This window comes from Balaenoptera borealis (assembly GCF_965194805.1).
Source record: "Balaenoptera borealis genome assembly, chromosome: 12".
NCBI classification, from domain to species: Eukaryota; Metazoa; Chordata; class Mammalia; order Artiodactyla; family Balaenopteridae; genus Balaenoptera; species Balaenoptera borealis.
The window spans coordinates 41,962,270-41,977,768 of record NC_138869.1 but is presented as its reverse complement, the minus strand read 5'-3'; the positions used below and the strand labels follow the sequence as shown (position 1 = coordinate 41,977,768).

The window sequence follows — 15,499 nt, the reverse complement described above, 5'->3', positions numbered from 1 at the left end:
TTGGATGTTCTGTATTTTACATGGCAGGTCTAGCCCAGGACCTCTGGGGCTGTTGCGGAGCATGGGAGCTGCCTCAGGGGTTGCTAGTTACGCTTTGCTCTGTGGCCAACCCTTGCAGACTGTGAGAAAAGGTGTCTTCACTAAGGCCTGGAATGCCCTCTTTTATTTATTTAGCATCCAAGGTCCCCAATCCACAGGCCACCTCATTTCCAAAACCTTTGCTGATTTCTTCCATCTGGGAGAAAGGATTTCTCCTAAGTCTCAGTTTGCTCATCTGCGGTATGGAGATAAACTAATATCCAACTCTAATGTTGTGGTGAGGACTCAGCACAGGGTGAGTGCATAGTGTGGAGTGTGTACTCTAAGAGAACAAGTGTCAGTAGTACTGGGAAATCTCTGCACTGGTGGTTATAAGTCTTTCCCGTTGAAAAGAAACTCGGAGGTCACACAGAATAGGATTGACTATTAAGAGAGTTGGGATTAAAATGAACAAGGGTGTAGGGCTTGCCAGAGGGAGGCCCGAGAAGATTTGCTGAAATGGACTCAGAGCTGTGTCCCAGTGTGAGCAGCAGTGGCCACTGAGAGCACCAGGCCTCCCCTGGGCTGGGAAGGAGCAGCCATCATGCTTGTGGGCGGGCCAGACCTTGGCCTCCTCTGGACAGCAGCACTGGCCCTCAAGCACGAAGTCATGGACTTGGGCCAGGTATTCACTCTTTGCTCCACCTGGAGGACCTGCGTAGGCCAAGGAGGTCTGATCCTATTGGCTAGAAGCCTGCATCTCATCTCCATCTTCTTTCCTCCACAGTCTTGGCCTTGAGCCTCTGGGAGACTTTTTTTTTTTAAAGATAGCTTTTCCTGGAGTCTTTTGAGAAGATGATATGAGACAAAGGATGTCAAGGATCTAGCACTTAGGAGGCCTAGGAAGCGTCATGCCCTCCACCCACCCGAGACCTGGATTGCTATGGCCTTCACTCCCAATTAAGTGGTAAGTGGGGCTCTGAGGTCATGGCCATCTGTCTTCAAGCCACCCAGTCCTCACTCCAGGGCAGAGACAGGGTATGGGAACCATTTGAAGTGAAAATATGAACATTATTTAATAACTGATCTTCTGTAATAAACCATTTGAAAATATTTTACAAGGAATCACACACACAATATTTTACAAAGTTTCCTGACTTTTTTGTCGCTGTTGTTTTTCCGACTTGTCTGTACAAAATAGAACAACCAAAAAAAAAGGGCAGATAAAAGGAAATGGCCCCCCAGTCCCCCACAGATCCCCCGAGCCCAAGGTGAGGGGACAGCCAGGTCGGGTGGGTGATGAGAAGGATCAGACCCAGCTGGGGGTTTGACAACTACCTGATGGGGATTGCTTTGTCTGCTTTTCTGTTTTTTAAACTTAAAATATATATTATTTATCTGTATATGTTTCTTTTTTTATTTTTATATTCTCCATTGAGCACCTGACTACACTACAGTTACACACACGCCCCCGCAAGACATGGCTGGCATCTAAGCTGGGTGTACAGCATGGGTGCCCACCCTGGCACCAGCAGTGGGCATGGACCATACACACACACTGAGAAAGCGACAAGCAACGTGACATTAATTAACGGAGCCATTAATTAATGCATCACCCTCCCCCCCCTCCTCCCAGTCCATCTGAGCCCTACGGCCATATCCCCCTGCCCTCAGTCCCCCAATGGCCCCCAGGCTGGGATGCCTTTGCGAGAAATGACCAGAATGAATGGTGTGAAGAGGTGTTCCCAGGCCCAGCCTGTATGTGTGCACAGAGTGTGTATATGTGTGTATGTATGTGCAAGTGTGTGTTCAGCAGGGAGGAGCAGTTTGGCCAGGGAGTGTGTGTGTGAGTGGGAAAGAGACAGGCCTGAGTGTATAAGGGGCAGATTGGGGGTGGGATGACCCAGCTAGGAGTAATCAAGTCACCCCCGCTAAGGCAAAGGGTGATGCCTGGTGAGAGTTCCTCTGCTGAGGGGTGCAGGCAGTGGCATGTGGTCCCACTGGGGGCCTGACACTAGTGAGAAATGGTTACAATGAGCACCTGGCAGGGTCAGGGACATTAAGGGGACACTGGCGGCTAGGTCAGGACAGAGGGGTCTTCACCCTTTGCCCCAGCATTTGGCACTGTTTGACATTCAGCTTTGGAGATGGGGGACCAGCTGGGTTACAGGTCAGATAAGAGGCTGATGGTGAGCAGGAGATGGAGTGTGCACATGCCAACCTCCCACCAACCCCTCACCCCGTATAAGGCTTTGTGAGTCCCCACCCTCACCCCACCCCAGGGTGTGTGTGTCTGTGCACATCTGTGTTTGTGTGTGTGCCCTCCTGGGTATGTCCGAGTCCAGTTTCTGCCCTCAGGGCTCCAGGTGTGTATGGGGTTGAGTCTTAGCCGGTGTCACTGTCACTGTCCTGCCACCTGCCGGGCTTGGGGAGGGAGAGGCGGCTGTAGGCCTGAGAGAGGCAGGAGCTCACTGGGGGCTGCCCCAGGACCTCTCTCCTGCCAGGACTTAAGCTGGGATGCACAGGCCTCGAACTGCCCATCTCAATTTCCTCCATTATTTCCAGATTTAGTCCTGGGTGGGGCAGAAGGGCCAGGTTAGAGGAGTCCAGCTGGGGCAAGGCCTAGGTCTCCCACACAAAGGGAGCCTCGGGGCAGGGCGAGCAGTGGAGGCCTGGTTTGGCACCAGTACTGTGGCCTCCCTGGCCCAGCCCTCCGGGGTGGGTGAGTCCAGTGGGAATGAGGGGTCTGGGGACACTCTGACAGTTCAGCAGCCAGACGTGGCTTGGGGGCCAAAGACCTGCGGCGCCCTCCTTCGGGACCGCCCCCCCCCCCCCACTCCAAGGCGCAGATTCTCGGGGCCAGGCGCACTCAGGTCCTTCAGTGGGAGGGGCGCGAGGCTCTAAGGCGGGAAGTGTGGGGCGAGGGAGCAGGGGAGCGGCGGGGAGGCCTGGTGGGGGGAGGGGGCACTCAGAGGCGGCGAGAAGGGTGGGCGTGGACTTGAGGCTGCGGCCGGGGAGGCAGGCTCAGGAGGAGCAGCAGCTGCAGGGACACCAGGACGCCCAACGACGGTGGGAAAGAGGCTCCGCGGCCGCAGTCTGAGGTATCTTCCTGCGCAAAGAGACAAGGAGCAGCCGGTCTGCCCGGGCTGGTCGGGCAGGGGATGCGCAGGGCCGCACTAGCCCTGGGGCAGGGGAGCTGCAGGTCAAGGCCGCCGCCCCGCTCCTCACCGTGGCGTTGTAGTCGAAGCAGATGTGTGGGCCTCTCCGGTATCGCGGTCTCTGCACCAGTTCACACTGCTCTGGGCCGTCCGCTGGGCATGGGTGGGGAGTCAAGGGGGCGGCGGCACGGAGGGAACGCGCTGGGCGGGAGGGGCCGGGGAGCAGCGCGGGAAGGATACAGTGTGTCTCCTTCTGCAGCAGCCGGCCAGCCTCACACTGGCTGCACAGCGGCTTCTCGGCCACCACGAAGAGAAGATTGGTGTTGGTGAGTCTCTGCGCGTGGAAGAGCCTGAAGGCAGCACAGAAAGGCGGGGCGCTGAGGTTCGCCGCCCCGCCCCGCCCCGCTGCAGCCTCGGCCCCGCCCCGCCCCGCCCCGCCCCGCCCCTCTGGCCAGCTCCAGGCGCGCACCTGGAGCAGTTTCCGCAGTCGATGATAGCGTTGTAGGAGGTGTTCACCGAACCGAAGTAGTACTGGGTCTGTTTCATGACGCAGCTGCTCTCGCGCACCTCGGGGTTCCCCTCGGCCTCTGCGGGGTCTGCGAGGGTCCAGAGCCCCTCAGCTGCACCCCTACACCCTGAGCCTCGCTCAGCCGTAAGCCCCGCCCTCCCTTTGGAGTAGGCCTCAGATTGGGGAGGGGCTTTGAGGAGGGACCTCCAAAGCCCTACCTACCTGCCTGGAACCAGCTGTGGTAGATGAGACCATAGAGAAGTTGCTGGAACAAAGACCTGCAGGGCATGGGTCACCGAGTGGGAGTGGTCAGCAGAGGCCAGTACCATGCCCCATTTCTTTCCAGCCCTCCTGCCCAGGGAGCACCCTCCCTCTCCCATTTCCCCTGGGGACTCACCAAGCCGCAGCAGAGGTCCACCAGGCTAGGTTAAGGAAGTCTGCAATGGTGGGCTGCAGTGGAGAGAGTGGCATGGGCTCCCACTGCTGTCCCTGGACCTGGTTCACCCCCAGCTTTCTCGTTAGAGGTGGGGGATCATCTGTGGGCAGGTCTCCCAGTCCCCCCATCTGCAGGCCAGGCATTGCTGGGGCTCACCACAAAGATGCCCCGGGGTGCGGCACCCAGGTTGCCCGGGGGCAGGGGGGCACAGGCCGCCTGATAGTCGTAGGACTCCTTGCGGGTGTAGAAGGAGTTATTGTAGAGCGCCAGCATCAGGTTGGCATCCACCTCACTGAAGAATCTGCCCACCTGGGGATGCCAGGAGGCAGTGGTAGTCACAGGGCTGGCAGTGCCATATCCCCAGAAGGCTCAAACCCAGACCCTCTCCTTCCACCCTCTTCCTGACCCTCACCTGGTCCCACTGATGGTTCTGGTTTGACAGCACCAGGAACCCCCCATCATCGATGAGGACACAGAGCAGGTCCTGAGAGGTGGGAAAGGGGGAAGAAGATGGGGAGGGGCTCCAGCCCAGTCTTTCCTCCCCAGACCCTGGCAGTCCAGTAGCTGAGTGGAGGGGGCACCATTCCCCCAGTTCTGGTAAAGCTGTGAAGTCAGGGTGGGATGTTGAGACCCACTGGCTAAGGGATGGGATGGGCTAGGAGCTGCAGTTGGGACTCGGGTGTCCGGGAGTGGGGTAAGCTAGGGTTCAGGGCACACGCACCTCGTTGTTAACTTCGCAGTCCATCTCACAGTGGCTGTTGGGGCCGCACTGCTGGGCAGAGAGCAAGGACCGTAAGTGCCCACCAGTTTTTCCCCTCCCATCACCCTTTATACATCGGGAACCCTGCCTCCTCATAGGCACCAGAGCCACTCTGAGTGGGAGGACTGGTAGGGGTTCCTGGGGACTCCAGAATGGGTGCTTCTGGGCTTACTGCCCTCATCCCTGACCAGATACCTTCTGAGGCTGGTCCTGGTGGGTACGGTTGCTGGCTAGCACCTTGAACTTCTCAGCCCAGGCCTCCAGGTCCAGCTTAACGCCTACCACTGTGGGGGAGAGCAAGGGGCCATCAATGCCCACCTACCTGGGCAGCACACTGCCCATTTTCTCTTTCCCTACCTCTGCCCTGGGTATTCACCTGCTGGCCTCAGTGTGCGTCCACCTAGGCTGAGCTCCACAGCCGTGCTGACGAGGATGCCCACCGTGTCATTCTCCAGCTCCAGCGGCCTTAACCGGGCTGGGGGTGGGTGAGGTGGGGTGGTCAGGAGTAGGGGCTGGCAGCCACATGACCACTCTGTGCTGGGCCCTGTGAGCCCAGGAACCCAAGGCAAGGCTGACCTCAGCCTAAGCACCAGGCACCCAGCATAGCGTTTGGCACAGCCTAGCCCTCTCTTTATCTGCCCCGTCTCAGCCAGCCAGCCTCGTATTTGAGAGGGACCTCAAAGAGCAGAGCCTCGCCCTGGCCGAGCAGACAGAGAACCCTCAGCTTCCCACCTGCTGCTGTGCGCCTGGGAGGACACTCACCATCCTGCTGTGGGGGCTTGAAGACATAGCCATGGTTATCCAGGCTGCGGCGGTAGAAGCTGGCATTGAAGGGCTCAGGGGTCTCTGTCCAGTCCTCAGCTGCCCTGGTCACACAAGAGGTTGGTGGAGGGGTGGCTTGTGGGGGCAGTGGTCTCAGCAAATGCAAGAAGGCCTCTGGGCAGCGGGACAGGCGGGGTCCCAGCAGGGGCAGGGTGTCAGATAGTGGGTCAGGTCACTTACTTGTTGGGGAATACGCGAGTGATGCCGCCATCAGTGGCGGCGAACACGGCCAGAAGGCTGTACCTGGGGGCAGCAGGGAGGTGAGGTCACAGACCTACTTTCTGCAGGGCAGGGCCAGCGCCTCTGGGCCCATCCCAGCCTCCTGCCCCCACAGGGTGGGTGGTGCCTACGTGTTGAGATCCTGGTCCCGCCACACGCGCTCCACCAGCTGCTGTGTGATGCCCGTGTCCAAGATCAGGTTGTGCAGAAGGAAGTTGTTGCCTGGAACAGGAGGGTTGGGGTGGAGGGAGGATCTTCTTTGGATCCCTGCCCACTCTCCCCGCTACCCCCAAGGCTCCGAACCTTCCCCGTGACCTGGCCCAGGACCTGCCCTTGGTTTGGGCCTGCATGTTTCCACACCTGCCCAGTCTCTGGGTTCCTCTCGGCTGCCCCCTTGCTGTCTGGCACTGCCCAGACCCCACTGCCCCACCAGTCACTCACACTGCTTGGAGTCTGGAGTCACTTTCTCCATGAGCTCAATGAAGTTCTTCAGGAACTCGGTGTTGTTGTCTGAGGCATTCAGTTCCTTGCAATACTCTCTGGGGGTGGGGAGGGGCAAGAAGAGTGGGCTTGGGGGGATGCACAGGGCAATAGGGTTGAGGCTTCCCAACAGGCCTGCCTGGCCATTCGCTGAGAAGCCCAGGCCTCAGGGAGGGGCATGTGTATTCTTACAGGCTGCAGTGACTATATGCCCGGCAGGTAGCCAGGTCTGGACAGGGGCAGAACTGACCTGCTTAGGTGCAGGAAGCAGAGAATGAGGGTCTGCTTCCTCCACCCAAGCAGGTTCTCCCTTCTGGGCATGGCCCTGCAGAGCCTCCCACCTCTCCTGTGTAGCTGGAGCTAGACGGTGCACCTGGGAGGCCCCAGGAAATGCCTCATGGCTGGCTCATCCAACTGTGTGCCGTTGCGTTCCATGGGCACAGTGGGTGGAGTCCTGGCACTGGCTTAGTAGGTCTGAGACCTCATCCTGCTGCTTCCTGGCTGTGTACCTTTGGGCAACTCACTCAAGCTCCCTGAGCCATAGTGTTTTTCATCATACCACAGAGGGTGTCACCAAGTCGGTGGGAACATGTGGGTCCTTGGATTGGCTGTTCCCTCTGCCCAGAGTGCTCTTCCCCCAGAGATGGACAGGCCAAACCCCTCACCTCCTCAAGGCCCTCTCTGGGCTCAGACTGTGGGTCCAGAGAACGTAGGGGCTGAAGGGAGCAGGGAGATCTGCTTGGGGTCCTGCTCCCCAGGAAGTCTTGGCAAGCAGTCCTTCTACCCTGGTACATGGAGCTATCTTTCCTGCCTAATCCCTCATCCATACCCCTGCCACCAGAGACCTCCTCACTGGCCTGCATGGCAGCAACTTTGTGGGAAATTTTTAAATGCTCTTCTTCCCGAGGCTGTGCTAGGGCCCAAAGCTTGGTAAGGGCACCTGGGACTGAATCTCAGTCCCCACTTGCTCCCAGGGCCTTTGTGTAGTACACAGCCTGCAGTTCTATATGGGGGAGAACACACCTGATACACTCAGAGTGACACCCATACAGCTGAACTTGGGATACAAGTCACCTGCAATCCCTCCCCCTCACATAGTATGTACATTTACACTCACCCAACACATATTTATTGAGCTCTCCTGTGCCAGAGATACAGAGGTGACAAAAACAAACATGGTCCCTGCCCTCAGAGCTCCCTCAGGGTCCTGTGGGTCACACAGGCCTTTCCATACATTCCCACAGTCACCAATGCACACGGCCACCCCACATTTACACTTGGACTCTTACAAATGTACATGATGACTCACAAATACAAACACACATCTACAGAGAGTCACAGCGAACTTTGTGGGTGCATGCACGCACGTGCACACACATGGAGGTTAGGAGTGTCCAGAGCCCCCGAGTGGTACTTGAGAGTGCCTATGGATCTCTGTCAGTTGCACCCACCTGCCCTCATGCAAAGCCCAGGCCACAGGGGAGGGCTGCACTACCCGGGGGCCTGCTGACCTCCTCAGATGTGGGCCAACAGACAGAGGGTGTGCACACAAGGGTGCACGCCAGGGATGGTCCAGGCCCAGGCCTGTGCTGGGCCCTGATCCCTTACTTTCCAGAGAGCTCTTCATAGCCCCCATCCCCTCATCCCTGTACCTCCCCCCAGTCCTCAGTGAGCCACCACACCTAGATGGGGCACTGCCGACAGGGGCTCTGGCTGGCTCGGTCCCCACACCCACACAAACACTGACTGACACAGGACAAGGATGGGTGCGGGGTGGGGGTGCGGTGGGGAGGGCGCCACAAACCAGAGCAGCAGCTGCCCAGTGAGTGAGGGGCGTGCTGCGGACAGCCGGCGCAGGGCAGAAAGGGCTCCTTCCTGGTGGCCTGGGAGGGCAGGGAAGGTCAGCAGAGAGTCCAGAGCCCTCCCGTCCAAGGCCTGGTGGGAGCTGAAGCTATAGGCACTGGTGCCTGGTGCGGCTACATGGCCCAGGTATGCACACGGCCACACATACAGGGCTGTGCATGGCAGGGTGACACTGCACAGGACACAGACACACACAGCTCCAGGCAGCAGTGCAGGAGGTGGGCCCAGGGAGGTCGGGTTGGGGGAGGACACCTCAGCAAGGCCACACGCAAGCTACCTGGGAGCAATGAAAACATGTCCTTCAGACTCAAAGCTGCTGGGGAGCAGGAACTCAAAATCTGCAACAGAAACGGGGGGTTATCCGGCGGGGGCTGGGGAGGCGGGAGGCCAGGGGTTCAGAGCTGACGGGGCTGGAGGGACAGGGAAGAGGGTGGCTTGAGGGAGGGAGACACCAGCAAAGAGGAAACCCGCCACTTCCACGTTCAAGTTCGAGCCAGAGAGAAGGGGCGGGCGGGGAGGGCCTGTGGAGACTACAGCATCGCAGGAGGAGGGCAGTTATAGCCAATATGTTGCCCAGGCCTGGTCCTCTGTCGGCAGTCAGTCCCTTGGCGTGGCTGTATATGCTTCCATACGGCTGTATAGCACATATACACGGACATACACACACACATATATATATACACACACTGCTATATATATGCATGGTCTGGGGGAGGCACCAGTCTCGCTCTTATCACATCCATAATGGAAAAAACCGCATGCTCAGCTTCCTTCCTCCAAAGAGACTCTGAGGAATGGAATTGGCTTTTGGCTGCGGATTTTTATCTCTCTTTGCTGTAGCTGTTTGCATTTTGGTAGGTCTTGCTTTTATTCTGTGTCAGGCATCAACATGGCCAAACCGAGGGGGTTCCTCATGGGCACAGACAGTCCAACCAGAGACAGTGTGGGCAGCTGGGGGTGGGCTGCAGTGCATTGTGGGGGTCCAGTGGTCTTCCCTGGGGTAGGAGGCTGGGTGAGGGGAGATCCTTGAATGTTCCCACACTGTGGGAGGAGAGTGTGGGAGCTGGGAGGGCACAGAAGTGCTGCTCAAACATGAACACCCTCTTGGGCCGGGGGTATGAGGGCAGGTTCTGGTCTATCCAGAAGGGCTGGGTCTGGTCTATCCTTCCGAGGACCTGTCTGGGCTCAGAGCAGCAAGGGAGAAGCTGGGGGCTCCAGAGAAGGCATGGGGTGTTGTTGAGGGATCCACCGACTGGGCCTGTACGTGTGTGAGAGTGAGCACGTATGTATGAGCGTGTATGTGCATGTGAGAGCATGTGTGTGTGAGTATGTGTGTTTGCATGAGTGTGTAAGTATGTGTGCAAAGGTCCCTGTTTGGGTCTGTCAGTGAATCTGGGGATGTGGCTACTAGGGCTCCTCTGGGGCCTCTGCCTGCCCAGCTGGGCTGGCCACCTTGCTGGTCTGAGTCTGGGAGGTGTCCCTCTGTTCTCGCACTCTGAGCAATGCACCTCCCTATCCTTTCACCCAGATTCCAACCCCTCATTTTTTTTTTTTTTTGCCATGCGGCATGTGGGATCTTAGTTCCCCGACCAGGGTTCGAACCCACGCCCCCCTTCACTGGAAGCCCGGCATCTTAACCACTGGACCGCCAGGGAAGTCCCAGTGCTTTATTTTTGCAGAAGAGGGGTCTTCCCTGTTCCAAAATACTCCCACAGTGCACTGCAAGATTCTGGGGAGGGGGACTTTGGGTGCCTGGAGGGGCTGGGCAGTCACTGGTTGGACTGTTGCTTTCTGATAGGACTGTGAGGCGGGGTTTGGACACAAGCCGACAGGGAAGGGTTGGGGTGGGGAGAGGAGGAGGAGGAGAAAGAAAAAGAGGTGGGGGGAGCAGGAAGGGAGACTATGCTATGGTTATTATTGTTATCAGGGCCCTGCATTTCTGGGGTCACTGGAAGGGAGGGATGTGGGAGGGGGAGACAAGACAACTCAAGCGAGTGGGAGTAGGGCACGTCCTCCACCTCCACCCAGGCCAGTGGGGGCAGCTGGATCCCCTTTGCTGGACTAGGCTGGACAGGGCCACTAGGGCTTCTTAGGGAGGCCCTACTTCCCCATGTGGACTGGGGACAGGACATCTCCCCATGGCTCTCCATGGCCCATCTGCCTCGGTGTTCCGTGGGGGGGGCCTCTCTGTGTACCAGCGGCAGAGACCCTTGTGTGCTGTCCTCTCTCACTCCTCTTGTTCTTTGCCAGGGCCTGTGAGTTCACTGCCTACCTTTTCCCGAAGTCTCTGGCTTAAGTACCTCTGAGTGCCAGAATCTTTTTCTTCACCCCCAGCCTGATTCCCTCTAAGTTCCTTTGCTGGCCCTTGGGGTCCAGACAGATCACCTTCTGTTCCCAGCCAGGCCTAGGGGCCCTGAGTCTGCCTTTGTTTCCCCGGGGAACACCTTCCCCATACCTGACTACTCTTCCCAGGAGCAGCCAGCACCCCAGGGCAGGGCTGGGCCAGTGGGCCTTAACAAAGTCACCCGGAGTAGCAGGGGTGGCAGGGGACAGGGGTTTCAGCACCTAGGCCAGCGCTGGGTCTGCCTTGCTCTCCTGGTGGCCTGGCTACTGCCCTATCCTGCCCCTGGGCCCCAGAGTCAGGGTGTGGGGCTTCCAAAGCCTTCTGTCTCCCCTTGGGAGGGCTGCCAGCTTCTGGAGAGAAACTGGAGAGATCTGAGGAGGGAGAATATCCCCGAGGAAGCCTCACATAAGCCCCTCTGAGGACTGATCTACCCCCTACATCTCAGGCCCCTTGCCCTGGTGGGTGGGAGGTGGTAGAGAGGCATCTAGCCCTGTCCCCACTGTTGAGTTGTCTTGGAGGGACAGAGAAGGTGGGGTGGGGGGCAGAGGCCTGCCCAGAGGGAGCGAGGAGGATGAGGAGAGGGCCTGAGCTCTTAGAACACGCCGGAGACCACCCTGCAGGCAGGGCCAGGGGAAAGGGCTGCTGGCTCTAATAGAGGTTTAGGGATCAGAGGAAAGGCAAGAACTAGAGGAGCCCAGGGGATGCTGGGGGAGAGCCCTGGAGAGCAGGGGTTTGGCTGGTCCTGGGCAGGGAGGGGGGCAAGCAGGGGCGTGAGGGCAGGGGGTGGGGTGGGGAGAGGAGGGTGCACTGGTTCTGAATATACTTGCCCTTCAGTTTGCTGATTGGCACTGGGACAGTCCACCAAGAGAGAAAGCGAGGAAAACAAAAACAACACAAACACAAAAACAAACGAAAAGGGGGAGGGGAAGGGGAGGGGCACAAACAATATTTTATTCAATGGCTGTTTGAATGAAAATATTGTGTCTCATCATCATACCGAAAGGAAACTTCTTGCAAAAAACGACATGAGAGAGAAAGAGAGAGCGAGAAAACTCAAAGGAGATGAGCCCCAGTCAGCCAGGCAGGTGGGGGGCGCCCGGTGGGGCCGGAGCCCCAGCCTCCCTCCCAGTGACCTCAGGTGGTGGGCAGGCGGGGCCACGGGCTCCGGAGGCCTCTGGGGGAGGCCCAGGGTGAGCAGGACATGCAGGGATGAGCCACAGGCAGAGGAGAGGGAGAGGGAGGGAAGGAAGGAGGAAGGGCAAGAGACAGGGAGGGTGGGGGAGGCAGGGACGAAGGTGGGAGGAAGGGAGCAAAGGAGGGGAAGGGGTAGGAGAGAAGATGGAGAGAGGAGAGTGTGACAGGAGAAGAGAGGGAGAGAGACTGAATGGGGAGTGGGAGGGAGGGGATGTGGGAGAGAGAAATGGAGGGAGTGAGCAGAAGGAAGAGGGAGGGAGATAGAGAAGGTGGGGTGCAGGGAGGGGAAAGGAGGAGGGAGGAGGGGGAGGAGGGGGAGAGGGAGCGGGAGGGAAGGAGGAAGGGCAAAGGGAGAGAGTAAGGGGGCAGGAAGGCGATGGAGGCAGAAGCTGAGAGAGGAGGTGAGGAGGAAAATAAGGGAGGATGAGCAAGGGGGGACAGAAGAGGGGGCAGAGTGGGGAGAGACCCGGGGGTGGTGCCGCAGGGCGAGAGCACTGCGCAGGGAGCAGGGGGCAGGAGAGATGAGAGGAGGGGGTGTCTTCCAAGAACTCAGCCCCCAGGCGTGTGTGGGGGAGGCAGGCTAAGGAGGGAAGACACTGAGGAGGAGAAACCAAAAACCTCAATGGAAACCATGAGAGAATGGTCAGGAACCAAATCTGAGAAAAGGCGAGCATGCAGAGTTCCACAGACTTTCCGATGGCTGGTGCCCCAGCCTGCGGGCGCCTGGGGGGTGGGCAGATTGGGCAGGAGGGGCCGCCTGGCCACAAGCGGCTGGCTATGCTGCCTGGGGCCAGCCAGGGTGCGGGGCAGAGGCGGGGGTGCAGGGCGCAGGCAGGGGCCGGGCCACTTACACTTGACCTGCAGGATCTGGTCACTGAGGTTGGCTTGGAGGTAGAAGGTGCTGTAGGGCGGGAGCACTAGCCCTAGGCTGGGGAGGAGGGGAGGGGAGGAGCACAGGTCACTGCTGGAGAGAGGCGGGCCCCATTGGCACCCTCCTCCCCACGGCTTTGGAGCTGGGTAGAGAGGCCCAGGCTGTGGCATCCCCTCCCCCGACCACCAGGGACACCTCTCCCTGGTTAGCTGTGAGAGATTCAGGGCCTAGGGGCCTGGGCCCTCCATTTCCCGAACTCTCTTGGAGGCCTCAGAACTCCCAGCCCCGGAGCAAATCCCCATCCCACCCCTCGCCCCAGCAGCCTCCCCCAGCACACCACCTGCCCAGCCAGTCTTCTCCAGCTGGCCAGCAGCAGACTCACAGGGGCAGAATACTGTCAGTGAGCTAGGCTGTGGGGATGGGGGTGGGGGTGTTGCCATGAGAGCGGGGTCCATAGTCCCCAGAGACTCAGGCCATGTGAGAGCCAGCTAAAAGCAGGGCTGGCACTAACACAGTGAGGGGCAGTCATGGGCTGGTACTGGAGTGTGAAGGAGACCAGCTCTTGGGGCACGCAGAAGACAGTCAATACACTCTCTGAGGCTGTGACAACTGCTGAGAGCAGGCCGGTGAACGTGCTGAGGATGACATCCTGCATGCACACATCCAGGGATACAATCCACGGTGGGAGGGATGTAGAGAGGGTGGTGGGGAATGGGGAGGCATCAGATGCACTGTCATGTCTCCACTGTGCGCTCCCAGGAGATGCTGCTTGTTCATGAAGGGTCAGCGAGGGACCCTTGGGACTGAGCACCCAGGAGTGAGAAGTAAGCAGCCCTGGCTGCTGGGGCCCCACTGGGATCCTGGTCACAGCCGCTGAGAACTGACACACGGGGGTGGGGGAGGGAGGGGCAGCTGGGGCTGCCCTGCCCCTCCCTGCCTGCCCAGCCTGGCCCCACTCACCTGTAGTTGGTGCTCCTTATAGGCACCCAGGTGTAGTTCCGCATCACCTCGTCTATATACCTCTGGGAGAAGAGGCTGGGTCAGGTGCTTGGGGTAGCAGGCAGGGGTGAAGTGGGGGGTAGGAGGGTGTCCACCCTGACCTTCTGTCCCCCTTCTGCCACCTTCTCACCTCATCCAAGGACTTGACCAGTGTTCTGATCTGTTTGTGGCCCTTGTTGCCATCGATCATGCTCCGACGGATCTGGAAGGGTCAAAGACGTGAAGGGTGGGGCCCCTACCCTTCTCTGCTCTGGGTGCCCCCCCCATCCCTCCTCCTCTTCTTCTCCTTACCTCCTCCTTGTTCTCATCCTCCAGCTCTGCATCCAGGAAGTCCAGGGTCACTGGCTCCCGGAAGTTGGTGGTCTAGGGGAGGCAGGGCAGGAAGTCAGGAGTCCTTCTCTCACAGGGTTTACCCCCCATCTGCAGGCCACTCACCTGGCTCACCTGGGGCTTGAGATTGGGGTGCAGCAACACGTAGCCATTCAGGTCAATGGCAAACACGTAGCCGTTGGCTCCAAGCTGGGGGTATAGATAGGGGGGCTTAGGGCCTGGAGGGTTGGGCAGGGATTTCCTGGGCTCCAGAGCTCTTGCTCATCCTGCCTTCCACGCTGCTGGGGGGTGCCATCTGCCTTCCTGGGTCAGGGACCCCCACATGCCGCTCGGCCCCAAGCCTACCTCTCAAGCCAAGCCCAGCAGGCTGGTGCCCCGCATGCACTAGCCCTGGCCCAGGCTGGCCAGCTCTGTGGGACCTTAATGTGATTTGGCCTTCTCAGCCCCTCCCCCGGGTTCTCATGGCGCTATCAGTCAGCGGAACCTCTCCACCTCCACTGGCCCCACAAGGCTGCTGTTGCCCTCCCCTCCCCTCCCCACTACGGCCTCTTCCTGGTCCCCATCTTGGTAGAGCGCAGGGGGACGAGTGTACCTTTGGACGACCTGGGGTGTCCCTTCCAAGTGTTAAGGGAAAGAAAAGCAGGACTCTGGACTCACCCCTTACCTCTCTGAGGCAGTTTTCTCACTGCACATGGAGGCCAAAGACACGGGGCCTTCATGTGGCTCAGGTTTAAGCATGCTGACACACATCTCCCAGCCTTTTCACAACCAAGTCCCAAACTCCCTTTGCCATAGGCCCTGGGCCAGCCACACTGATCTGGTCCCTTCCCTGGCTTATGATTCTGTTTTTCACCTTCAGGCCTTTGCCCAGAGATTTCCCTTTGCCTCCAAGGTACGCCTTCACCTCCTTTCTACCCAGGACACTCCTGCCTATGTGACAGACCAGGGGTCGACAAACTAGGGCCCATGGACCACATCTGGCCCACTGCCGGTTACTGTACTGCTGTGAGCTAAGAATGGTTTTTACATTTTTAAATGATTGAAAAAGAGGGATTTCTATTTCATGACTTGTGAAAATTATCTGAAATCCAAATTTTAGTATCTACAAACAAAATTGTATTGGAACATAGCCATGCCCATTTATTTATGTTCTGTCTCTGGCTGTTTTCTCAATGCAGCAGAATTGAGTATGAGTATGAGTATTTAAGCTGGCAGAGACTAAAATATTTGTAATCTGGCCCTTTACAGAAGTTTGCTGATCCCAGTTCTAGGCCCAAGATCACCTCCTCTGGAAGCCTTCCCTGACCGCCTGAACTCGGAGAACTCCACAGAGGTGTGGCAATCCCCATGAGCCTCTGCTGAACCTGGCTTGTGTCCACAGGAGAGGCAGAACAGGGAGATGGGCAGGTGGACACTCACCGTGTAGTTGGGAGTCAGCCTCTTGATGTCATTCAGAGCCACGTCGATGCCCATCACTCCCAGGATCAGCTGGTTCTG

General features: G+C 58.5%; 1 protein-coding gene across 7 annotated transcripts in view; it reads right to left on the bottom strand.

The window, feature by feature from the left end:
* Positions 1 to 1,167: 1,167 nt before the first annotated feature.
* The window catches only part of CACNA2D2 (calcium voltage-gated channel auxiliary subunit alpha2delta 2), a 138,883-nt gene continuing 124,551 nt past the window's right edge, over positions 1,168 to 15,499 (bottom strand). For 2 of the 7 annotated variants that reach the window (XM_082346735.1, XM_082346737.1), the window contains 21 exons: positions 15,422 to 15,496; positions 14,108 to 14,191; positions 13,964 to 14,035; positions 13,803 to 13,874; positions 13,634 to 13,695; positions 12,654 to 12,730; positions 8,542 to 8,602; positions 6,363 to 6,460; positions 6,053 to 6,143; positions 5,883 to 5,945; positions 5,643 to 5,746; positions 5,257 to 5,355; positions 5,076 to 5,164; positions 4,842 to 4,892; positions 4,533 to 4,604; positions 4,277 to 4,429; positions 4,082 to 4,179; positions 3,907 to 3,962; positions 3,646 to 3,772; positions 3,247 to 3,526; positions 1,168 to 3,127 (listed from right to left, as the gene is read on the bottom strand). In XM_082346735.1, the coding sequence (XP_082202861.1) occupies positions 2,987 to 3,127; positions 3,247 to 3,526; positions 3,646 to 3,772; positions 3,907 to 3,962; positions 4,082 to 4,179; positions 4,277 to 4,429; positions 4,533 to 4,604; positions 4,842 to 4,892; positions 5,076 to 5,164; positions 5,257 to 5,355; positions 5,643 to 5,746; positions 5,883 to 5,945; positions 6,053 to 6,143; positions 6,363 to 6,460; positions 8,542 to 8,602; positions 12,654 to 12,730; positions 13,634 to 13,695; positions 13,803 to 13,874; positions 13,964 to 14,035; positions 14,108 to 14,191; positions 15,422 to 15,496 (2,025 nt within the window). In that variant the 3' untranslated portion in view covers positions 1,168 to 2,986. Of the gene's footprint in view, positions 3,527 to 3,645; positions 3,773 to 3,906; positions 3,963 to 4,081; positions 4,180 to 4,276; positions 4,430 to 4,532; positions 4,605 to 4,841; positions 4,893 to 5,075; positions 5,165 to 5,256; positions 5,356 to 5,642; positions 5,747 to 5,882; positions 5,946 to 6,052; positions 6,144 to 6,362; positions 6,461 to 8,541; positions 8,603 to 12,653; positions 12,731 to 13,633; positions 13,696 to 13,802; positions 13,875 to 13,963; positions 14,036 to 14,107; positions 14,192 to 15,421; positions 15,497 to 15,499 lie in introns of all 7 variants that reach the window. The other 5 variants (XM_082346738.1, XM_082346739.1, XM_082346740.1 and 2 more) reach the window with 5 other exon arrangements.